This window comes from Hyperolius riggenbachi, chromosome 10, assembly GCF_040937935.1.
Source record: "Hyperolius riggenbachi isolate aHypRig1 chromosome 10, aHypRig1.pri, whole genome shotgun sequence".
NCBI classification, from domain to species: domain Eukaryota; kingdom Metazoa; phylum Chordata; class Amphibia; order Anura; family Hyperoliidae; genus Hyperolius; species Hyperolius riggenbachi.
Window position 1 is genome coordinate 56,925,985 of NC_090655.1, and position 25,087 is coordinate 56,951,071.

The 25,087-nt window shown below is 45.6% G+C and overlaps 1 protein-coding gene across 1 annotated transcript in view; it reads right to left on the bottom strand.

The window, feature by feature from the left end:
* Nucleotides 1-25,087, bottom strand: part of LOC137534197 (VPS10 domain-containing receptor SorCS3-like) — an 872,207-nt gene that overhangs the window by 147,465 nt on the left and 699,655 nt on the right. The window contains exon 15 of the mRNA XM_068255595.1: nucleotides 4,793-4,910. Within this exon, the coding sequence (XP_068111696.1) occupies nucleotides 4,793-4,910 (118 nt within the window). The remainder of the gene's footprint in view (nucleotides 1-4,792; nucleotides 4,911-25,087) is intronic.

Here is a 25,087-nt window from a genome sequence, read left to right on the forward strand (position 1 = left end):
CTGAACACTCAGTCTAGCTTTGCTACGGAAAGATTATAGCTGAGTCTGTCTTCTCTGGTGTCTTTTCAAGCCCAAGCCTGCCCCCTTGTGGCTCTGCTATAATGACTCAGCTATAATTATTCCCTGCAAAGCCAGACTGAATGCTCAGTCCGGGATTCTTATCACAGCTGATAACAGACACTTGTAGCAGTGAGGATGAAACAGAGAGCATGGTAAGTGTTTTCTCTAATGTTCTTACTGATATATATGGTAAAATACACAAGGGTGCTTTGTCTCTGGTTCCCTTTAAGAACGGACTAGTCACCAGGTCCAGGTAGGGGTTGTATGCAGTTGAATGGTGAATCAATTGGACGCGAAATGGGGCTGATAATATAATGAAAATGTTTGATTACTAAAAATATTATTGGCTCTGCAAATGAGATTCTCTCTTTTTATAATCACTTCTCATTACTAATCCATTACCAATGCCAAACCCCAACTTCCTCCCACAAATACTATCCCATTCCTAATGCCCAACAACAATCTCCCACCCAACGTTCTCTCCATTCTGACAACTAGGTGGCCAATGAGATGCAAAATAATTCTGAATGCATGAAAATAGTATGCTAATTTTATGGAAACGTATTCATTTATGCACTGTCACTGAATATGGATCAGCTGAATTTCCCAATAGCCCCGCCATGTGCCTAGAGTAGGACTCATTTGGGATGACTGATCTCACCTGAATATCTCTCCCAGGAAGATCAGCAAAGCAGAGGATCCGTCCTCTCATCTGAGCAGCCCTCCCAGGGAGTCCCGCAAATACCGGGGTGGATCTGTCCTCTCACCTGAGCACCTCTCTCAGGGAGTCCTGCAAATACCGGGGTGGATCTGTCCTCTCACCTGAGCACCTCTCTCAGGGAGTCCTGCAAATACCGGGGTGGATCTGTCCTCTCACCTGAGCACCTCTCTCAGGGAGTCCTGCAAATACCGGGGTGGATCTGTCCTCTCATCTGAGCAGCCCTCCCAGGGAGTCCCGCAAATCCTGGGGTGGATATGTCCTCTCATCTGAGCACCTCTCTCAGGGAGTCCCGCAAATCCTGGGGTGGATATGTCCTCTCATCTGAGCACCTCTCTCAGGGAGTCCCGTAAATCCTGAAGTGGATCTGTCCTCTCACCTGAGCACTTCTCTAAGGGAGTCCCGCAAATCCCGGAGTGGATATGTCCTCTCATCTGAGCACCTCTCTCAGGGAGTCCCGCAAATCCCGGAGTGGATCTGTGCTCTCATCTGAGCACCCCTTCCAGGGAGTCCCGCAAATACCAGGGTGGATCTGTCCTCTCACCTGAGCACCTCTTTTAGGGAGTCCCGCAAATCCCGGAGTGGATCTGTCCTCTCATCTGAGCAGCCCTCCCAGGGAGTCCCGCAAATCCTGGGGTGGATATGTCCTCTCATCTGAGCACCTCTCTCAGGGAGTCCCGTAAATCCTGAAGTGGATCTGTCCTCTCACCTGAGCACTTCTCTAAGGGAGTCCCGCAAATCCTGGGGTGGATCTGTCCTCTCACCTGAGCACTTCTCTAAGGGAGTCCCGCAAATCCCGGAGTGGATATGTCCTCTCATCTGAGCACCTCTCTCAGGGAGTCCCGCAAATCCCGGAGTGGATCTGTGCTCTCATCTGAGCACCCCTTCCAGGGAGTCCCGTAAATACCAGGGTGGATCTGTCCTCTCACCTGAGCACCTCTTTTAGGGAGTCCCGCAAATCCCGGAGTGGATCTGTCCTCTCATCTGAGCACCCCTCCCAGGGAGTACCGCAAATCCCAGACTGGATTTGTCCTCTCACCTGAGCACCCCTCTCAGGGAGTCCTGCAAATCCCGGAGTGGATCTCTCATCTGAGCACCCCTCCCAGGGAGTCCTGCAAATCCCGGGGTGGATTCGTCCTCTCACCTGAGCACCACTCCTAGGGAGTCCCACAAATCCCAGCGTGGATCTGTCCTCTCACCTGAGCACCTCACTCAGGGAGACCTGGAAATCCCGGGGTGGATCTGTCCTCTCACCCGAGCACATCTCCCAGGGAGAACAGCAAATCCCGGACTGGATCTGTCTCCTCGCCTGAGTGAGGACAGCAAATCCCAGAGTGGATCTGTCCTTTGACCTAAACACCTCTCCCAGGGAGAACAGTAAATTCTGGAGTGGATCTGTCTTCTCAGATGAGTACCTCTCCAAGGGAGAACAGAAAATCCCAGAGTGGATCTGTTCTCTCACCTGAGAACCTCTCTCAGAAAGAACAGCAAATCCCGGAGTGGATCTGTCCTCTCACCTAAGCAACTCTCTCGGGAAGTCCCACAAATCCCAGACTGGATCTGTCTCCTCACCTTAGTACCTCTCCAAGTAAGAACAGGAAATCCCAAAGTGGATCTGTCCTTTGACCTAAGCACATCTCCCAGTGAGAACACCAGATTCTGGAGTGGATCTGTCCTCTTACATGAGAACCTCTCCCAGGGAGAACAGAAAGTCCTAAAGTGGTTCTGTCTTCTCACCTGACCTGAGAACTTCTATCAGGGAGAACAGCAAATCCCAGAGTGGATCTGCCCTCTCACCTGAGAACATCTCCCAGGGAGAACAGCAAATCCTGTAGTGGATCTGTCTCATCACCTGAGAACCTCTCCCAAGGAGAACAGCAAACCCCGGAGTAGATCTGTCCTCTCACCAGAGCCTCAGGGAGAACACTCAATTCAGAAGAGGATTTTAAAATGAAATCTGAAAGACAAAAACACCATCAATGCCTTTCCTAGGCATTGATATATGTATATAAAGAATTTACTGGACGTTACCTGAACTGACCTGCCTCCACACCAGCTTTATCTGACATTTGAGGTAATAATCTCTATCTTGTTTTTCTAGTTCTGCACACATCCCCACCATGTTCACCTTTCTTTTCACAGGTTTCTGCCTCTTTTCCTTTGTCTACAAGCAGTTTATCAATATGTGTTCGGTTAACCCTGACACATCCATCTACAGCTCACCTCACCTGCTCTCTACACTTCTTTTAGCCTTCCATTAAATCCTGTCTCCGGCAATATTATTCTCTTTGATCTCAAAACATACTTAGGCCTCAATACAAAGCTCAATCTCATCTACTTTTACTTTCTCTGCTCATCTGGTTTTCTACTGCCAGTGATATATTACCCAGATGAGCACTCATACTCTACAACATTTATGCAGATGGTAATCAGATAAAATCCATGGATCAACACCACTGGGCATTACCTAGTAATTAATTAGATCCCCTCTAAGGTGTCTTTTCTCGACTAAATAAGTCCAGTTTATCTAACCTTTCTTGGTAAGTGAGACCTTCCATACCACGTATCAGTTTTGTTGCTCGTCTCTGCACCTGCTCTAAAACTGCAATATCTTTTCTGTAATGTGGTGCCCAGAACTGAATTCCATATTCCAGATGCAGCTATACTAGAGAGTAAAACAAGGGCAATATTATGCTAGCATCTCAAGTTTTTATTTCCCTTTCAATACTACCCACAATTTTATTAGCTTTAGCTTCAGCGGCTTGGCATTGAATACGATTATTTAACTTGTTGTCGATGAGTACTCCTAAGTCCTTCTCCAAGTTTGATGTCCCCATCTGTATCCCGTTTATTTTGTATGGTGCTAGGCCATTGGTACGACCAAAATGCATGACTTTACATTTTTCAACATTGAATTTCATCTGCCATTTATGTGCCCATATAGCCATCCTATCCAGATCACAAAACCTTGTAGCCTCCAAGGTGACTCGACTTGGCCTGTACTCAGGCTGCTTCCAATTCACTTTCAAAAATTCCTCATTTCCACTTTGTGACCTCAACTTTCACAAATTCACTTTTTTTTTTAATCTTGTCTGACCACACAGGCTTACACTCACCCATGCAGGAATATCCACAATCTAGATCTCCCGGCCCACTCAGTCTCCCTGCACTGCTTACTCGCTCTACCCTCCTTTCTTATGCCAACCTAGCAACTGCTCATTATCCTAACACAATAACATCTTCTTTTGATTTGGCTGCTCTCTCCATTATCTGTCACCAACATGTCAATCACCAGCCCTGACTTGCTGATCAAACTAGACTTCTAAAGCGCTGCTCCAAGGTGTCCAAACTATACAGGCGCAAGTGTGACACATATGTGCATTTTCATAATCACCAAATGGCTCCACACCATCTCATAAAGACCCCAACTAAGGAAGACAGATGTTAACATCCAAGGAACTACAGTCACATGACCATTAGATGATCCTGCCTTTCCCTCCGTTTTTTCCCTTTGAGAGCAGAACTTTGCTTTATGAATGCATCTGTGTTGCACAAAGATTTTTGCAAATTAATATCATTAACAATGACCATACTGCTGTAACCAGCTACGAATTTACAAAATTGACAATCCTAAATAGCATTGATTTTCTAGTTTGGAATCTGTGCTCACTAGTTTTCAATATAGACAGCCCAGAACCTTTCTCCTCCCTATATTACTAATCGTTACTAGCAATAAGTTGTGTAGCCTGTTTTCCACACCTGCCCAAACTGAGTTACTAGCAGTAGCTGTGACCCTCCCACTCTTGACAGATTTTGTTCTGAGCAGTGTGCAGCATCTGAATTCATTTACACAAATTTAGCAACTTGAAATAATATGTTCTACTAAACTTTCAGAATATAGAAATTGGAACTGAAGGAATTGCTTGTTTCTTAGCAAAGGTGGGCTTTCTCTTTTATGAAAGTATCTGCAAAGATGTATTAGTTATGAAAAAGGTTACTCTGTAGTATTATTACCTGATTATGCAGATGCCAGCTTTCAAAATCGTTCTCCATGCACCGCCGGCCAAATACAGATTTGTAGTCCACTTTTACCAGCTGCCATTCTGAGAGGAGACTGAAGTGTCCAAACACTCTAAACACAGACAGACAGGAAGAAGAAGTTTAGCTGAAAGTATGACGTCCTACTATATAAATGTAGTACTGTATATGTGTATACAATCACTGTAAGGTCCCTTTTACACTTGCTTTGTAAACCTGCGTTGTGTTACCGTTTTATCACAGGGTAATGCAGTGTCAATACAAGGTAATGGGGTCTAGCACACTTACCACATTGCATTGCGCCTTAAGTGCTTGATCTGCTACAAAATCAACAGTGCGTTACCGGCCGCCTTCTATGGTGACGGAAGTAATTTAAGCTTACACAAAGAATTGAATGTGTGCATTAAACACCAAGTGAACACCTGTCTTATCTGGCTTTGCAAATTTGGCCTTATTGGCTATTCATGAGGCAACGCTCATGCAAAAATGCATTTGCTTTCGCATGCCAAACTATGCAGGGTCAAAAACCAACACCGCAAAGCGGTTGCCCTGCGGGAAATAGTTCATGCTTCATTAGCACTATCCAGGAGCGCCACGGGGAGTAATTTAAGTCAATGAGTGATGCATACACTTTAATAATGTTGGCGGCGGTGGTGCGGCGCACATACGCGGAATGACATGAATAACATAGGGAAATCCGGGAATCCCAGTGATGTACTTCCTGTCCAACAGGGAGCATGTTCCTGGGGAAAGGGGCAAAGGAACGTGAAGGAAAGGAGAGGTGGCGCTATGCATATGACCCTGTCTGTGCACTCTGTTGCAGGATTATATGTTTGTAATTTTGTGCGTTGCAGTGTGACATGGAGGGGGCGGGGCATCACACTGCAAATGCACATTGCAAGTGTAAATCTGGCCTCAATGTCTCCGCAGGTAATCCTGTTCCTCTGACTGCAAGCTTTGTATCTCCACATACTGCGGCTTCGGAAAGGAATGAAAAGGATGCGGATCGATATTGCTGTTGTATCAAGCTGTTTAATATGAGACGATGTCTCTGACTTCTCAGCCTTGACGGATCTGCGGGCAGCCTGGCATAAGCATACAAAGCATTACTGGGATTAGCTCTGGTGAGAGCATGTCGGTCTCAAGAGGGTGCTGACAGCAAAAACCACATCAAATTCACTAAACTCACTAAACTGGGGGTATTCTCTATTGTGAGACTTGCAGCCCAAAACATGGAATGATTCCTCTCTCATGCCTCACTACTGAATAACAGTGCATCGTGTCTTCACACTGAGTGGGGATGAGAGGAAGTGGACAGGCAGCTGAGATTCCTGAGGAGGAAATGAAAATATGTACATTCATGCAAGCAGGTACTGTATGCTTTTTACAAATTACTGTATATACTCAAGTATAAGTCTAGAAATTTAGGTCTGACTCACTAAATAAAAGTATAGGGGTCGAATTATTCACGAGCCACAGCAACACTGAGCACACTGAGTAATGTGTGTACTAATAGTGACATTCCCATTTGCAGCAATCTACCCAGTGGAAATGAAAATGCCAAGAAAGCACAGGTCTGAAAGTCCTGGCTGCAACAATTACAAAGGAAAGAGACGGGGAGAAATACTGGGCTGCAGGAAGGGGAGTGAATAATTGCAGCACTTGGGGGCCTGGAGGAGTTATTGGCTGCACTTAAGGGACAGGAGGGGTTAATGGCTGCAATACTGTATGCAGTGCAATCATTAACCCCTCCTGGTCCCCAAATTAAAATGTTAATTCTTCCTGGGCCACAAGTGCGGCCATTAACTTTGCTGGGTAGACTTATACTTGAGTCAATAAAAAATTCCAGCTTAAGAGGGTCAACTATTGGAGTCGACTTATACACGAGGTCACCTTGTATTCGAGTATATATGGTATTTATGCATAATTTCATAAAAAAGGAAAAAAAACACCTTTTATTAGATGCCAGATTACCAGATTAGATAATAGTGCCCCCTGTGCCATATAATCCCATTCCCCAGTTCCAGTCTCAGTCCCCCTGTGTGGTAAATTCCGTTCCCCAGATGCTGTGTCAGTCCAATTGTGTAGTATAAACCCATCCCCCGGTTGCGTTGTCAGTCCCCGTCTTGTACAATTCCCTTTCTTCATACCTCCCCACTTTTTGAGATGAGAACGAGGGACACTTAAGCCACACCCCCAATCACACCCATAGTCACACATACCATAAAGATGTCATCCTAGTTTATTATCCTTCATATTAACATTTGAAAATAAGAAATATATCAACTTAAAGGATGGGAATAAAGTTTAGAGTTAATTAAACCCCCTTTTTCAGTAGAAAAATACATATATTTGCAAAGATCTATACATGAGCCCTGGAAGATGGAGAAATGAGGAAGAAAGAGGGACAACGGGATTGAGATCCCAAAGAGGGACTGTCCCTCCAAAAGAGGGACAGTTGGGAGCTATGCTTTCCTATCTGCTGTGTCAGTACAAGTATAAGGCTAGGTCCACACTGGTCCGTTCAGGATCCGATCCGTTTTAAAAACGGATCCGTTTTTCTAAACTTTTTTTTTTCTCCCTCCATTTTTCCATAAATTCATTTTAGTAGTATACGTTTCCAATCCGTGGAAACGTATGCCCAGCCGTGGGGGGAGAGGCAGCCACCATGCTGGAGGGGTATAGCAGGCAGGACTGAGGTGGCAGCAGTCAGGGGGGATGTCATCTCCCCCCCCCCTCATCTGGGTCCCTCGCCCCGCTACCCCTCCAGCTACATGCCGCAAAACTTGTTACAATGTATAGCGGCGGCGAGCTTACCTTCTCTCCACTTCCTCCGCGTCACTGCCTGCAAATCCGCCCTTTATACTTCGGGGAGCAGCATTGCAGGCATGATGCGGCGAGCGGAGGAAGTAGGAGGAGAAGGTTAGCTCGCCGCTGCTATACATTTTAACAAGTTTTGCAGCATGTACAGTGGTGTGAAAAACTATTTGCCCTCTTGGCCTCTTCCTGATTTCTTATTCTTTTGCATGTTTGTCACACTTACATGTTTCTGCTCATCAAAAACCATTAACTATTAGTCAAAGATAACATAATTGAACACAAAATGCAGTTTTAAATGATGTTTTTTATTATTTAGTGAGAAAAAAACCTCAAAACCTACATGGCCCTGTGTGAAAAAGAAAGTGCCCCCTGAACCTAACAACTGGTTGGGCCACCCTTAGCAGCAATAACTGCAATCAAGCATTTGCGATAACTTGCAACAAGTCTTTTACAGCGCTCTGGAGGAATTTTGGCCCACTCATCTTTGCAGAATTGTTGTAATTCAGCTTTATTTGAGGGTTTTCTAGCATGAACCGCCTTTTTAAGGTCATGCCACAACATCTCAATAGGATTCAGGTCAGGACTTTGACTAGGCCTCTCCAAAGTCTTCATTTTGTTTTTCTTCAGCCATTCAGAGGTGAATTTGCTGGTGTGTTTTGGGTCATTGTCCTGCTGCAGCACCCAAGATCACTTCAGCTTGAGTTGACGAACAGATGGCCGGACATTCTCCTTCAGGATTTTTTGTCAGACAGTAGAATTCATGGTTCCATCTATCACAGCATGCCTTCCAGGTCCTGAAGCAGCAAAACAACCCCAGACCATCACACTACCACCACCATATTTTACTGTTAGTATGATGTTCTTCTGCTGAAATGCTGTGTTACTTCTACGCCAGATGTAACGGGACACGCACCTTCCAAAAAGTTCAACTTTTGTCTCGTCGGTCCACAAGGTATTTTCCCAAAAGTCTTGGCAATCATTGAGATGTATTTTTTAGCAAAATTGAGACGAGCCTTAATGTTCTTTTTGCTTAAAAGTGGTTTTGCGCCTTGGATATCTTCCATGCAGGCCGTTTTTGCCCAGTCTCTTTCTTATGGTGGAGTCGTGAACACTGACCTTAATTGAGGCAAGTGAGGCCTGCAGTTCTTTAGATGTTGTCCTGGGGTCTTTTGTGGCCTCTCGGATGAGTTTTCTCTGCGCTCTTGGGGTAATTTTGGTCGGCCGGCCACTCCTGGGAAGGTTCATCGCTGTTCCATGTGTTTGCCATTTGTGGATAATGGCTCTCACTGTGGTTTGCTGGAGTCCCAAAGCTTTAGAAATGGCTTTATAACCTTTACCAGACTGATAGATCTCAATTACAGTACTTTGTTCTCATCTGTTCCTGAATTTCTTTGGATCTTGGCATAATGTCTAGTTTTTAAGGTGCTTTTGGTCTACATCTCTGTGTCAGATAGCTCCTATTTAAGTGATTTCTTGATTGAGACAGGTGTGGCAGTAATCAGGCCTGGGGGTGACTACAGAAATTGAACTCAGGTGTGATAAACCACAGTTAAGTTATTTTTTAACAAGGGGGGCAATCACTTTTTCACACAGGGCCATGTAGATTTGGAGTTTTTTTTCTCACTAAATAATAAAAACCATCATTTACAACTGCATTTTGTGTTCAATTATGTTATCTTTGACTAATAGTTAACGGTTTTTGATGAGCAGAAACATTTAAGTGTGACAAACATGCAAAAGAATAAGAAATCAGGAAGGGGGCAAATAGTTTTTCACACCACTGTAGCTGGAGGGCTTAGCGGGGTCGGGGGACCAAGGTAAGGGAGGGGGGCTGTCCCCCCTCCCCGCTGATTGCTGCCACCCCCGTCCTGCCTGCTATACCCCTCCAGCATGGCAGCCCCCTCTCCCCCCACAGGCTGTGACACAGAAACGGATCCGTTTCTGTGTCCAAATCTACCTGTGTAGAGAGGGATCCATTTTTCTATTGCCTGCCACTACTCCTCCGTGTATCCGGATCCAGATCCGTTGCGTGAAAGTGCAGCAGATCCGGAACTTCCCTTCAGGTTTTGAAAACGGGTCCCTGCAAATGCAGACGAATCCGTTTTTTTTATGGGTGAAGACAGCTGCTATCTAAAACACTGGTATCCGGGGCTCCGGTTTTGATCCGGCCTTAAAAACGTACCTAGTGTGGACCGAGCCTAACTCCTTCCTACTTGCTGCTGTGTTTGTCACCCAAATGTAGTATAAACCCCCATCCTAGCTGCTGTGCTAGTCTGTCTGTGTGGGTGATGGTGGGTGAATCAGGAGAGGTAATGTAACTTCAGCCCTCTGATTCCCAGTGCCATTCTGTAGGTTGCTGGTTATCTTTTCCACCACATGTAACAGCCTCCTGCACAGTCACAGCAAAGTTCTCATTGAGAATGTCACTGTGTGTGTTTCCTTTGATTAAAGGCCGATTATGAAGCAACAACTTGTTTTTATTCAGTCTACAGAGCTATGACATTACAGTATGTGATAGGAGTACAGTGCAAGAATGCAATTTCCTTTTCATAAGATCGCTATGGCAACATGTGAGAAAATATCAGCTGAAGTGCACATGGTAAAGAAAGGTGAGGAGATATTATTGAAAGTATAATGGTTGCATGGAATACCCAATGATCTTGGCAAACAGCCACAGTCATTATTACTATTACTACAGTCATTTTTATCCAAACATCTTTTGTAATGGTGTACAATTAAAGTGATATTACTGAAAATAAGTGTCTACAGTTTATGCAGATGGTGCACAGTGCCGCCAATAAAACTTTTAAAACAATATTTATAGTTTTAAGGATATGTAGTAACTTTAAAACGTTATTTATCGTTGGGCTGACCCCCGCCCCTCATGTCCTGCTGTGTCCCCCGTTTACTGTCTTCTGCCTCCCCGCCCCCCTCACATGTCCAATTTTGTCCCCCAGTGGCTTCATGTAACAGCGCCCCCCTCTGCCCCGGCCTGGAGTGTAATGCTACAACAATCCTACACAAGCAGATCTTACAAGCAGCTGGTGGATGTATGTGCACACTGCCGCTGGAGACTTTCTCATCCACCAATCACGCGGGGGGCGCTGCTCCAGAATCGCCAATCACCGCTACTCAGTTCTCTGCTCCGCCTGCTAATTGGACCCAATGCTCCCACCTCCGAGACCATCGCGTCCAATTAGCAGATAGAGCAGAGAAATGAGTAGCGGTATTTGGTGGTTCTGGGGCAGCGCCCCCCGTGTGATTGGTGGATCAGAAAGTCTCCAGTGGCAGTGTGCAGATACATCCACCAGCTGCTCGTAAGATCTGCTTGTGTAGGATTGTTGTAGCATTACACTCCAGGCCGGGGCAGAGGATGTACACTGGGGGACATATGGGGGGGGGGGTTAAGGTTGCTACATATCCATAAAACAAATATTGTTTGACCTGCGCCATAATTTACTGGATCTGGATGTGCGCCATAATGTAACCCTTGCAAACGGTAAACATCGTTTACCACTGATTTGAATGGCGGCGCCATAATGGTCCGACCAGAGCTGTGCGCCATATTTTCCTGACCCAAGCAGGGATAGCCAGTAGATAGAACATAAGCAAAATGCAATAGAAGAAAGAGGTCTGGCCATTTCAGATTACAATGTAAGGGGAGTTGACAAGTGGTAAGGAGAAAATAAGCTGTATATAAGACAGAGCTGTGTGTCTAACAGGATACAATAGGGGAGAGAGCTCTGTCTATGCCAGATTACAGTAGGGGATAGTAGGAAATCACAAGATATAAGGGGAGTCAGGTAGTTAAAGGACAACTATCAATAAGCATGTGTTGTAGAACTATAATGTACAAGAAATGTCTAAGTATTTATTCAATAGCTTTGTAAGCATGTTCCTACTTTTCATGTTAAAAATCAGAGCCATAAGCCATAAACTCTGCTTGGTTTGGGCCAGTGCACACCAAAAACCGCTAGCGGATCCGCAAACGCTAGTGGTTTTTGAAGCAGTTTTTCAGAGTGATTCTTGGAATGTTTAGAGAGATTTTCTAAACATGCCTAGCGGTTTTTTTTTGAGCATTTTTGTGTAGTTTTTGTGAACAGCTTCTGTAACAAAAAACACTTGGAAAACCACTCTGATCTAGCGTTTTTCAGAGCGGTTTTCCACTTTCTTAGGCCCTGTGCACACCAAAAACCTCTAGCAGATCGGAAAAACGATAGAGGTTTTTGAAGCAGATTTCAGAGCAATTCTAGGCATGTTTAGAGATGTTTTCTAAACATGCCTAGCGTTTTTTGGAGAGTTTTTGTGTAGCACATTACCAATATTGTTACAGTACAGCTGTTACTGTTCTGTAACAAAAACGCCTGGAAAACCGCTCTGATCTAGCATTTTTCAGAGCGGTTTTCCACTTTCCTAAACGTTAACATTGAGGCAGAAACGCCTCAGAAATCTAAAAAAATGCTGCAGCCCCCGAGTTTGCATTTGTGGAAAAAACAAACCACCCTGGTGTGCACCATCCCATTCACTTTCATTAGCCAAGCGGTTTTCCCCCTGCAAGCGTTTTAAAAAACGCTCCAGAACCGCTCTGGTGTGCACCAGCCCTGATACTTAACATTGAGGCAATTGAATGTTCAAATGAATGCTCAAATCGTAAATACGTATGGCGTACGGTAATTGCGAAAGATTACAAAAAGATTTGCGTAATCGTCATTAGCAGATTACAATAATCACTAAGTTCCAAGCTTAAAGCCCAGTGCACACCGAGCGGTTTTGGAAGCGATCCGCCGGCCGCATCCGCCTGTAAATCCACTTGGCTAATGTATTTCAATGGGCTTGTGCACACCGGCGGTTTGAGGTTTGTAGCAAACCGCAAACGTGCCTCCTTTGCAGAAGCTTTTCTGCCTCAATGTAAAGTATAGGAGAAACGCAAACCGCTCTGAAAAACGCTACATCAGAGCGGTTTGCCAGGTGTTTTTGTTACAAAAGCTGTTCAGTAACAGCTTTTACTGTAACAATATGTGTAATCTGCTACACAAAGACGCACCTAAAACCGCTAGGTATGTTTAGAAAACGACTCTAAACATGCCTAGATTCACTCTGAAATCCGCTCCAAAAACCACTAGCGTTTTGCAGATCTGCTAGCGCTTTTGGTGTGCACTGGGCCTATCACACAATTGTATCAATGAAGGCGTGCCATGTACGCAGGGCCAGCACTATCATAGAGGCAAACGGGGCAGGTGCCCCAGTGCCACTGAGTAATGCTGGGCTCCCCTCCACAGGTCTTCCTTGACTTGTGCTCCCGGGGGGGGGCCTCTCCTTTTGTCAGCATAGAAACTCACCTGTCCCAGTGCTCTGCTCCATCCGTGCTCCCAGTCTTCATCCCCCCTGGCTGCCTCTTCTCCATGACCCGTCACGTCATTACACAATGGCCTCAATCATCTTCCAAAGACTATCCTAGCTTATGGAAAACAATTAAAAAGACTACTATAATTTATTTACTGCAAGCTTACCACTGAAATACCTCATGTTTTACCGCACTTTATGCATATTCTGCACGTTTTAACCGCATGTTCGGAAATGCAGAAAAATCTTTCAGAATTCAGACAAGTGAGCTGCTATGCTGACAAAAACAGTGCAGGGGCCCCGGGGAGGACAGTAAAGTTGAAGGGGAGAATTTGCTGCCGAGGAGGGGGGCCCAGATTCATTTTGCCTCAGGGCCCCATTGTGCCTTGAACTGACCCTGCATGCACGGCACTCAGTGGAGGCACCAGTGGAGGCACCAGAAATGGCGAAAGGAGTGTGTTAGAAGCTCACGTTAACCTTCCTGGCGGTAAGCCGCGCAGGAGGTTTTCTCATCGATCTGCATAATTTTTTTTGCTGAACGCAGCTAGCACTTTGCTAGCTGCGTCAGCACACCGATCGCCGCCGCCCCGCGCCGATTCGCCGCTATCCGCGCCCCCGCAGAACCCCCCCCCTAGACCCCTGCACTGCCTGGCCTATCAGCGCCAGGCAGCGCTAAGGGGTGGATCAGGTCTCCCTTAGAGGTCACGACATTCATGACGTCGGTGACGTCATCCCGCCCCGTCGCCATGGCGACGGGGGAAGCCCTCCAGGAAATCCCGTTCTTGATTTCCTGATCGCCTAGGCTCGCTACATGATTTAAAAAAAAAATTTAAAAAAAACGGCAGCGCTGCCCCCTGGCGGTTTTTAATAGACCAAGGAAAAAACAAGCAGTCCTAGAAGCTCAACTGCAATAATATGTGAAGCCAGGGAGTCCACCAGTCCACACCCGGATCCTTCAAGGTGCAACAATCCACAGCAATAGAAGAAAAAGACTGGGTCTCCACCTGGATAAATGCAATTGTAGCACTATTTTATTGCACCATAGTGACAAAACAACTGTTGTTTTGTCACTATGGTGCAATAAAATAGTGCTACAATTGCATTTATCCAGGTGGAGACCCAGTCTTTTTCTTCTATTGCTGTGGTTTTTAATAGACCGCCAGGAGGGTTAAAGTGGACCTAAACTCTTGCATAGGACAGAAGGAAAACAGAGAAAAATGCACCCTGTATGTATTTAGAGAGAAGAGCCTGTCTAATCCCCCCTGCCTGGCCCTGGGCAGAGCATCTAATTTGTAAACACAAGATGTTAACCCGATGTCTGCTTCCACAAAAGCAGGAAGTAGACACACTGCAGATTTATGGCAGGGTTTGTATCAGCTGTAACAAAGGAATGTTTTCCTTTACAGGTTATTATACTGTTGCTTATCTTTTAGAGCAGAGAGGAAGTTGTAAGTTCAGGTCCTCTTTAAACAGTGGCGGCGCCATGCTGGGGCTTACCCAGGCTTCAGCCCCAGCTGTCCCCTAATCAGTCCCCCCTAAAGCTTGCGGGTCGACGCAAGTTCAAAGGAAAAGAAGGAGGAGGACTGGAAGAGGGCTGGCCTGGCTGCCTGTCACTCAGATCAGAGTCACCAAATAACCCCGCCCTGCCAGAGGCGCAGCCACGCAGAGTGGTCCGCAAGGAACGTTCCTGGCTGCCTTTAAATTTGTGTCACATGAAGACGTCCGTCACGTGACATGCACCGCACGCAGCATGCAGTGCGCTTGCCTCGCCTGGCCCGGCGCCTGCCGCCCATCTATCTTCAGAGAGGCTTCCACTTGCCACTCTGATGGCCGTTAAGCAGCCAGGCCAGCAGCACTGCTCACTGTTACAGTGTGGTGGACTCTGCAGCCGGACACCACCACCAGACCAGACTGCGTCAGTGCTCACTAGTGATTGCCAGCCAGCCCAGCCAGCACGGCACACGCACAAACATCCGAGGACTGCAACAGGAGGAGCCTGAAGGACTCGAGGTGGGCGGCACTGGGCAGCCAAGCCAACTGCCAACTTGAGTGATTTTTTTTTTAACGTGATGCTGGCAGCCTGGCACCAGCAGCCCTGGGGGGCCCCCATCCCACCACCACCAGCCAGGCCTGAGGCCTTCAGCCCACCACCAGCCAGGCCTGAGCTGCCCTGGGGACCCCAGCTCACCACCAGCCAGGCCTGAGCCTTAGGCCTTCCACCCAGCCCACCACCACCAGCCAGGCCTGAGCTGCCCTGGGACCCCCAGCCCACCACCACCAGCCAGGCCTGAGCCTGAGGCCTTCCGCCCATCCCACCACCAGCCAGGCCTGAGCTGCCCTGGGGCCACCAGCCCACTACCACCAGCCAGGCCTGAGGGCTCCAGCCCACCACCAGCCAGGCCTGAGGTGCCCTGGGGCCCCAAGCCCACCACCGCAAGCCTGACTACATATACTGGGGACAGCTATACACCTGGCTACATATACTGGGGACAGCTATACACCTGGCTACATATACTGGGGACATCTATACACCTGGCTACCTATACTGGGGACACTGGCTGTCTGTCATTATGTGCATTAACTGGTGAAACGCTGTCTCATTACATGCATTTACTGGTGAAAGGCTGTCTGTCATTACATGCATTTACTGGTGAAAAGCTGTCTCTTATGTGCATTTACTGTTGAAACGCTGTCTCTCATTACGTGCATTTACTGGTGAAACGCTGTCTCTCATTACGTGCATTTACTCTTGAAACGTTGTTTCTCATTACATGCATTTACTGGAGAAAGTCTGTCATTACGTGCATTTACTGGTGAAAAGCTGTCTCTTATGTGCGTTTACTGGCGAAACGCTATCTCTCATTACATGCATTTACTGGTGAAACGCTGTGTCTCATTACATGCATTTACTGGGGAAACGCTGTCTGTCATTATGTGCATTAACTGGTGAAACGCTGTCTCTAATTACGTGCATTTACTGGTGAAACGCTGTCTCTCATTATGTGCATTTACTGGTGAAACGCTGTCTCTCATTATGTGCATTTACTGGGGAAATGCTGTCTCTCATTACGTGCATTTACTGGTGAAAGACTGTCATTACGTGCATTTACTGGGGAGATGCTGTCTGTCATTATGTGCATTTACTTCATATTGTGTTATGTAACTACGTTAGCTGGTACAACTACATTACAGTTAGCCCCATCCACATGATGTCATGACCACGCCCATTTTTTTGCTTCATGCACCGCAAATTCACCCCCGTGAGCCCCGCCTGCCAGCCCTTGTGCCCCCTTTGAGCCTCCCAAATATCTGAAGCTGGAGTCGCCGCTGTCTTTAAGGCTGATTTGCTGCAAATACCTTCTATTTTAAAGAACATCCGAGGTGAAAATAAACTAATGAGAAAAACAACTGTACCTTATCTTCCCCTCCTTCTCCTAAAAAAATACTTTTTTTTAAATAACCCACAGTTTTACCTTATATTTAAATTTAGTTTTTACTGTTTCATTGATTCTGCTCAATTTCATCTTCATTGAAGTATGCCAGAACTCAAACCTATGAATTACTGACCCTTACTCTTTACTGCTCCACGAAGCCATTTAGTGACAGGAAAGTGTTTTATGGCTGTAATTACTTATCAGTGAGGGTTATGCTATAGTCTGACCCAGTCCTGACCCGGATAGAAACAGTCACTTGCATACTAGAGATGTCGCGAACGGTTCCAGGCGAACTTTGGGGGTTCGCGTTCGCCTGCATCAGGCAAACTTTTGCGGAAGTTTGATTCGCCCCATAATGCTCTATTGAGCAAAACTTTGACCCTCCATATCACTGTCAGCAGACACATTATTTCCAAACACACTGGTCTCACTGCTGTAGGCCTGCCCACCCTCCCTCCTTCAAGCAAGGTCCTTATACCATTTGACTCAGTTGTCTGCCTACACTAATTAGTTATGGGACAGCTGCTACAGAGATTTTAATTAGCCTCCTCCCTCCTCCCCTTCTCCCCTCCCTCCTACCGGAGTGAGGAGGGTCTCATCTGCCAGGGAATTATCCTATTTCAAAAACCAGTATACATCATACCATGGCTGGGAATCAAACCCAAATCTCACTGTGTGGTGGGCAAGCACACTAACCACTGTACCACTACAGTAGTAACTGAAGCTGGCCTAAAATTTACCATTTATGCTCAATGCAATAGAAACATTAGGTTGCTTAAAGGGAACCTTAACTGAGAGTGATATGGATGTTTCCTGTAAACAATACCAGTTGCCTGGCAGTCCAGCTGATCTTTGTGACTGCAATAGTGGCTGAATCACACCCTGAAACAAGCATGCAGCTAATCCAGTCTGACTCAGTCAGAGCACCTGATCTGCATGCTTGTTCAGGGGCTGTGGCTAAAAGTATTAGAGACGGGATCATCAGGTGATTCAGGCAACTGGTATTATTTTAAAAGGAAAAATCCATATCCTTCTCCGTTTAGGTTCCCTTTAAGGATTTGTAGCATAAAAGCCAACTCACATTGGCTCGGATTTGAACCTGGGTCTCACTGTGTGGTGGGCAAGCACACTAACCACTGTACCACTACAGTAGTAACTGAAGCTGGCCTAAAATTTCGAATCTCAGCTCTGTCTGTTCAGTAAACCAGCACCTATTCAGTAGGAGACCTTAGGCAAGTCTTCCTAACACTGCTACTGCCTATAGAGCATGCCCTAGTGGCTGCAGCTCTGGTGCTTTGAGTCCGTCAGGAGAAAAGTGTGATATAAATGTTATTTGTCTTGTCTACTTTTTCTCTTGTATTGAGCATAAATGGTAAATTTTAGGCCAGCTTCAGTTACTACTGTAGTGGTACAGTGGTTAGTGTGCTTGCCCACCACACAGTGAGACCCAGGTTCAAATCCCAGCCAATGTGAGTTGGCTTTTATGCTACAAATCCTTAAAGGGAACCTAAACGGAGAAGGATATGGATTTATCCTTTTAAAATAATACCAGTTGCCTGAATCGACTGGATTAGCTGCATGCTTGTTTCAGGGTGTGATTCAGCCACTATTGCAGTCACAAAGATCAGCTGGACTGCCAGGCAACTGGTATTGTTTACAGGAAACATCCATATCACTCATTTAAGGTTCCCTTTAAGCAACCTAATGTTTCTATTGCATTGAGCATAAATGGTAAATTTTAGGCCAGCTTCAGTTACTACTGTAGTGGTACCGTGGTTAGTGTGCTTGCCCACCACACAGCGAGATCTGGGTTTGATTCCCAGCCATGGTATGATGTATACTGGTTTTTGAAATAGGATAATTCCCTGGCAGATGAGACCCTCCTCCCTCCGGTAGAAGGGAGGAGGGAGGAGAGAGGAGACCCACAAGGGGCTAATTAAAAACTCCCTAGCAGAGTGTGTAGCAGCTGTCCCATAACTAATTAGTGTAGGCAAACAACTGAGTCAAATGGTATAAGGACCTTGCTTGGAGGAGGGAGGGTGGGTCCTCCAGCAGTGATGTGTATTTCACTCAATCAGGTGTGCCTCCAGGTATTAGAGGTCTTGAAACATATTTTCTATCATTTTTCCAGCCGGTAGAATTTTTAAAAATTTTCAAAGTTCGCCTCCCCATTGAAGTCTATTGCGGTTCGCGAACTTTTTCGCGAACCGAACCTTTCGCGGAGGTTCGCGAACAGGGTTCGCGAACCTAAAATCGGGGGTTTGCGACATCTCTATTGCATACCTGATGTTTAACTCTTTTAGGCAGAGAAAGAAAAAAAGGAACACAGACTAGTTATTTGTGTGCTTGACACTATACATACACATGTCCATCTCATCATGTCACGTCACCTCAGTTCCCCTTTAAGTGAGAAACCGTGGTTACAGGTTTTGGACGAGAGAGTAGAGTCTAGTTTTAGTTGCAAGCTAGAAACACAAGGAGATGGGGTTACTGGTGTGTTATCAGTGTTAATTGTAGTGCCAGACAGGGAATCAGATTCAGAAAATGTAAAAAAGGCAATCTCTGTTATTTCTAAAACTGAAGCTAAACTAATGAGCAGATGAGGAGGAGGAGGTAACATTTAGATAGTCAGGGATGTAAGAAGCAATGGAAGCAAGATCAGAGGCAGACAGATAGGCTTTGATAATATCAGCATATAAGCGATACAGAGGCCAGACAAGCTAATGAGCAGACCGACATTGCTGGCAGAGCTGTGACTATGTACCACCGTAGGCCTGGCTCGCATGAATTCTACCTATTGAGAAGCTGCATGTTTATTAATCCAGCAGACACAGCTCAATGCTTTGATGAGCACACAGGACTAATCATACTTCGTTGTTAATTAGTATATAGGACTTGTGTACACAAAGTTGCGTTAAAAATAAAAATGACATTGTTTTAATATAATAAAAAGGAAACCACCTGCAGGTCCAACTCATCCCTCCCACAGCAACTGCTAGCTGCCTGCACACTGGCTTCCTCTCTTAGGCTTCCTCTCAGACAGATGGGTGAATTACGTGCCCTTTGGATGCAATTTAATTCAGTTGAATGGCAGTATTTGTAACTCAACATACGTCAGTGTTAGACACATGGTGTGGTTACCCAGAGTCAAAAGGAAGCGTCATATCTACAGTGACCAGACAGTTTACTTGGGAAATGTCCCATAATTAAGGTCCTTTGCCCCAGGCACAAATATGTTCCAGCCAATGTCCCAGGTGGGCCGTCAAACGTCATTTTAATAGACAAGACAAGACAAATAACATTTATATCGCGCTTTTCTCCTGGCAAACTCAAAGCGCCAGAGCTGCAGCCCTCTATAGGCAGTAGCAGTGTTAGGGAGACTTGCCTAAGGTCTCCTACTGAATAGGTGCTGGCTTACAGAACAGGCAGAGCCGAGATTCGAACCACGGCCTTCTGTGTCAGAGGCAGAGCCCCTCACCATCCAGCCACTGCCACTTAATAGTAGTGATAATTAACACACTGTTCCCCATCCCCTTCTTACACCTCTGAGACTGTGTTTGCCCTCGACAGGTTTTGGTGTGCCGTATAAATTGTTATGTACAGAGTGCTTGGGGGTCCCCAATGTAAAATTTGCACTGGGGCCCACAGCCTCTTAGCTACACCACTGCCCAGTCGCCAGACTCTGTGGATGCACAACATGCTTTGTGCCCACCTCCTTTTTTTAACACAATACCTTCATTTCAGGGGCTCAAAAGTAATTAGACATATAACCGGAAATAAAATAATAAAATGTTCATTTCTAATACTTGGTTGAAAACCCTCTGCTGACAATGACAGCCTGGAGTCTGGAACTCATGGGCATCATCAGATGCTGGGTTTCCCCTTTTTTTAATGCTCAGTCAGGCCTTTACTACAGTAGCTTTGAGTTGCGGTTTTGTTTGTGGGCCTTTCTGTCTGAAGTTTAGTCTTCATCAAGTGAAATGCATGCTCATTTGGGTTAAGGTCAGCTGAGTGACTTGGCCATTAAATAAACTTCCACTTATTTTCTTTAATAAACTCCTCGGTTGATTTAGTTGTGTATTTTGGGTCATTGTCCATCTGTTTCATGAATCTAATCAATTTGACTGGCTGCATTTAGCTAGATTTGAGCAGACAGTATGTCTCTGAACACCTCAGAATTCATTTGGCTGCTTCTGTCCTGTGTCACATCATCAATAAACACAAGTGTTCCAGCACCACTGGTAGCCATGCACACCCAAGCCATCACACTGCCTCCCCCATGTTTTACAGGTGATTAGAAATGGCCCGAACGGTGAACAGTTCCCGGCGAACTTCCGGGGTTCGCGATTGCGGACAACTGCAAACTTTACCGGAAGTTAAAGTTAAAAATTCACCCCCATACTGCATCATGAGGGTCAACCTTGACCCTCTACATCACAGTCAGCAGGCACATTGTAGCCAAACAGGCTACACTCCTTCCTGGAGCCACTCCCCCCTTATAAAAGGCAGAAAAAAGTTGTCTGTCCTAACTAACTCAGATATATTATGCAAGGATACAGAGGCGCCAGTAGGATAAAACAAGATAAAAGGTTTAAAACGGTTTAGGTGGCGGTGGTGGACCGTCCACACACAAACAGACAAAAATCGCTGTTGATTGTAGAAAAAAATCACAATTTATTCACATACTCCTACATAAAAGTGCAACGCGTTTCACGGGCAAACATCCCGCTTCATCAGGCAATAAACGAACGGAGTATCTCACAGCTCCGAGTATATTGATAGCTTGGCACCTCTGCCAAGGTGCCAAGCTATCAATATACTCGGAGCTGTGAGATACTCCGTTCGTTTATTGCCTGATGAAGCGGGATGTTTGCCCGTGAAACGCGTTGCACTTTTATGTAGGAGTATGTGAATAAATTGTGATTTTTTTCTACAATCAACAGCGATTTTTGTCTGTTTGTGTGTGGACGGTCCACCACCGCCACCTAAACCGTTTTAAACCTTTTATCTTGTTTTATCCTACTGGCGCCTCTGTATCCTTGCATATTAAGTTGTCCACCCTTGGTGGAAGGGTGATATACCCTCTTTTCCTATCTACAGAGAGCGACATCTTAGTCCTGAGTGGGGTCAGGCCTAATCTCCCCACCTGCGTATACAGTGGTTGCCTTAGAGCAACCCAGGTTTGTAAGTATAAAACTTACTTTTAACATTTTTCTCTATTTATACAACATACTACACTATATTGGGCTCTCGGTCTCCCTTTTCTCAACTCAGATATATTATTTGAGAAGCCTAATTGCAAAGCTGGCAGATGATATATTTAGACCTGTGCCTGGAGTTGAGAATCAAGAAAAGAAAAACATTTTTCTTTTATGGAAGAGATGTTGAAGTTTGTTATTAGTTTTGACAACACGTCTGAACTCCTAGCAAGTGGCGCTCGCCTCTGAAGAAGTAGCGGAGCGCTGAATATAATGGAATCCATCTGCTGACTCCTCTCTGGATGTCACAGTTCCCTTTCACAGGAGATGACAATCTCAGCCCAGCAATTTTCACCATGAATAAGGCACAGGCTCATTAACATTCAGGCACTGTAATGGTAATTAGCCCGAGAGTTTTCAACATGGAAAATAGATGCATTAGCATTGCGAATGCAGCTAATGTAGCACAAGAAGCATCCTAATTAAATCAGCGTTGGGAAGCCACCTCTGTATCGCATTCCTGTAAGAGAAGGCTACATATCAGCCAGGACTGCATGTAAACAATGAGCTGTACATGGCTTTCCTTGTAAGAGAGGTATAGGAATAGGTTGCGTAGATAAATACGCCGTGAACAGAATGTCAGACAAGTGCCGCTGGTGGGCTTCAATAATATACCCAAATGTAAATGTCAGTGAATAAGCTAGAGATACTGCTAGCTTTAGGTAAGGAGCATTACATGGCAAAGTATTCATTACATTTGTAAGGCCACGTATGTTGGATGTAACTCTATTTGGTCCATCGGTCTAACATATAAACATACTGTATATATTATATAATATATATATATATATATACATATATACTAGTTGATGGCCCGGCGTTGCCCGGGTATGTATTTGACTGGTGTTGGCTCCGCCCACTTTTTTTAAACCCATACACACAATTACTCAATGACCAAGTTGCATTGAAATAAAACAAATCTGATTGGCTGTTTGTGGCTCCACCCCCTTTTTTGAATTTGAACCCCAGTCAGCCAATGACCAACTGTAGCAGGTTTGAGGCTTGTGCAATTAACAGTGCAAGAATGGCAGCAATTAAACATTCACTTTAAAAATCAATAGGTACATTTTGATTGGCTTTTGTAGGCTACACCCACTTTTCTGAATATTAATCCCAGTCACCCGGTGACCAACTGTGCAAAGTTTTGAGAACCCAGCTATTAACAGTGTAAGAATGGCTGCAGTTTACAATTTCCTAGTAAAATTTGTATTTGTCTCCGGCCACGTTTTGGTTATGGGGATAAAAAGTATCCTACAGTATATGTTATTTTATGTAATGTACTATGTGTGCCAAATTTCATTCAAATCCATTCGGTCATTGTTGCGTAATCGAGTAACAAACATCCAAACTTTTGCATGTATAATATTAGTAAGATAAGAGATAATAAATATATCTCACTGTTCACCAAAAAAAAAACCTACAAAACCAATAACTTTATGAATTTTATTTGGTAAATGCCATGTTTCGTGGCACTTACTGTACCACTTCTTCAGGTGTGTGATAGAAGAGTATGTAAATTGGCTTTGATAGCCTCTCCTACCTTCTCTTTAAGGTCTCCTGTTTAGTTTTAGTCGATATGTATATTGGGATCTGCCTGGATGGCTTAGTACAAGGTAGGGTCTCCTGGGCTTTATTGTGCCATTTTTGTTTATAGTATTGTAAACCTCCTGTCCAGACAGGAAATGAGGTACAAATTTTGATTTTTTTTTAAATTATTTTTTTCTTCACAGTGCAGGGTTATCTTTATTGTAATTTATTCTGGCACTCACATTCTTCTGTAACAGCTCACCATAGGGTCTCAAAGTCCTTGGTGTCATCTAGACAGGATGTGACATCAATTTTCACACTAGGAATTCAGACAGCAGTTACAACCTGAACGATACGTTGTGGTCCATCTTTGCTTCCATTGACTCATTCACATAAGGCACCATTGTACAACTGGTCCGCTACTGCTGCCACCCATAGAGAGGGTCCACTGCCACCTTGACTTGGGTCCACTGCGGTGGACAAGCTTTGCCATACAGATCAGAGCACCAACAGAAGCATATGGGGCTACCCATTGGATTGCATTCTCAGGGAGGATTCTCATTGGTTCACCCCTTGTTAAATAAAATAAAATCCTCCCTGGGGAGAGAGGATTCCTATTGGTCTGTTTCAATCCAATTGGGAGCCCCAAAATGCTTCTTCCAGGGCTTCAATCTGTATAGCTGCACTGGTCCCCGCAGTAGACATGAGTGGCGGTGGATCTGAAGGTAGAAGGTGAAAGAAGACAGGTGAGATTAGAGGAGAGTGCTGGAGAGTATGCAGCAAATAGCCTAGTGAGAGAAGACATTGTCCATTCTCATATGCTCCCATTGATTCCATCTGCAATGGTTGCGTCAATGATCTGTCTCTGTGTCCAGAATTGTCTGTCACATGCTGCACAGCCTTTAGTTCCACTCATCGAAAGTGAACAAACGGATCCATTCCAAATGAACTGATCCTATTGCCTTGCATAAGATGCATTCGTATGTCGGTGGTAGATCCGCTCAGTACGGCTCCGATAAAAGGAACGATTTTCATGCCAGTGTAATCCCCAACTTTACTCACCATGTCTCATTTTACCCACGCCCACTTCAAGTTAGCCACACACTGTAAACGTACACATGTCCCATCCCCTCCCTCCTTCCCTAGGAACACAGTCAGGGGCGTGGCTACAAATCACGGGGCTCCAGCACAATTCTGATGGGACCCCTTTAATGTTCACACCCTTTCACTTACCTACCCCTAGTGACCCTCAGAGCCCATCTTGCAAGGGTCATAAAACAAGTGTGTTCATCATAACCTTCACACTCATAACAAGTGTAGCCACAGAAACACTTGAGGGAGTGAAGTAGTAGTTGGGGTCCCCTTACAGCTCTGGGCCCTCCTGTGGTCCTTATTTATTTTATTTAACCACTTAACGACCGCCTAACGTCGATAGGCGGCGGCAGGTCGTAAGTGGTTTTACATGGAAACTTTGCATGTCAATTCACGGAGGATGTCTCCGTGGACAGCCTGTGAGCCTCCGATCGCGGCTCGCAGTCTAAATGTAAACACGCGGGGAAGAAATCCCCGGTGTTTACGTTGCACGGCGTAAAGGAGATCGGCGATCCCTGGCCTCTGATTGGCTGGGGATCGCAGGCATCTGATAGGCTGAAGCCTATCAGAGGCGGCGCAGGACGGATCACCGTCCTGTACCGCCCATAGTGAGGAGGGGAGGGAGGGAAGGAGAGGGAGGTGGAAAATCGTTGCGGAGGGGGGCTTTGAGGAGCCCCTCCCCCCCCCCCCCCCCCCCGCTCGGCCACACAGACCGACGGCGATCAGATCCCCCAAGCAGGTCATCCCCCTAGTGGGGAAAAAAAAAGGGGGGGGGGGGGAGTCTAATCGCCCTGCCT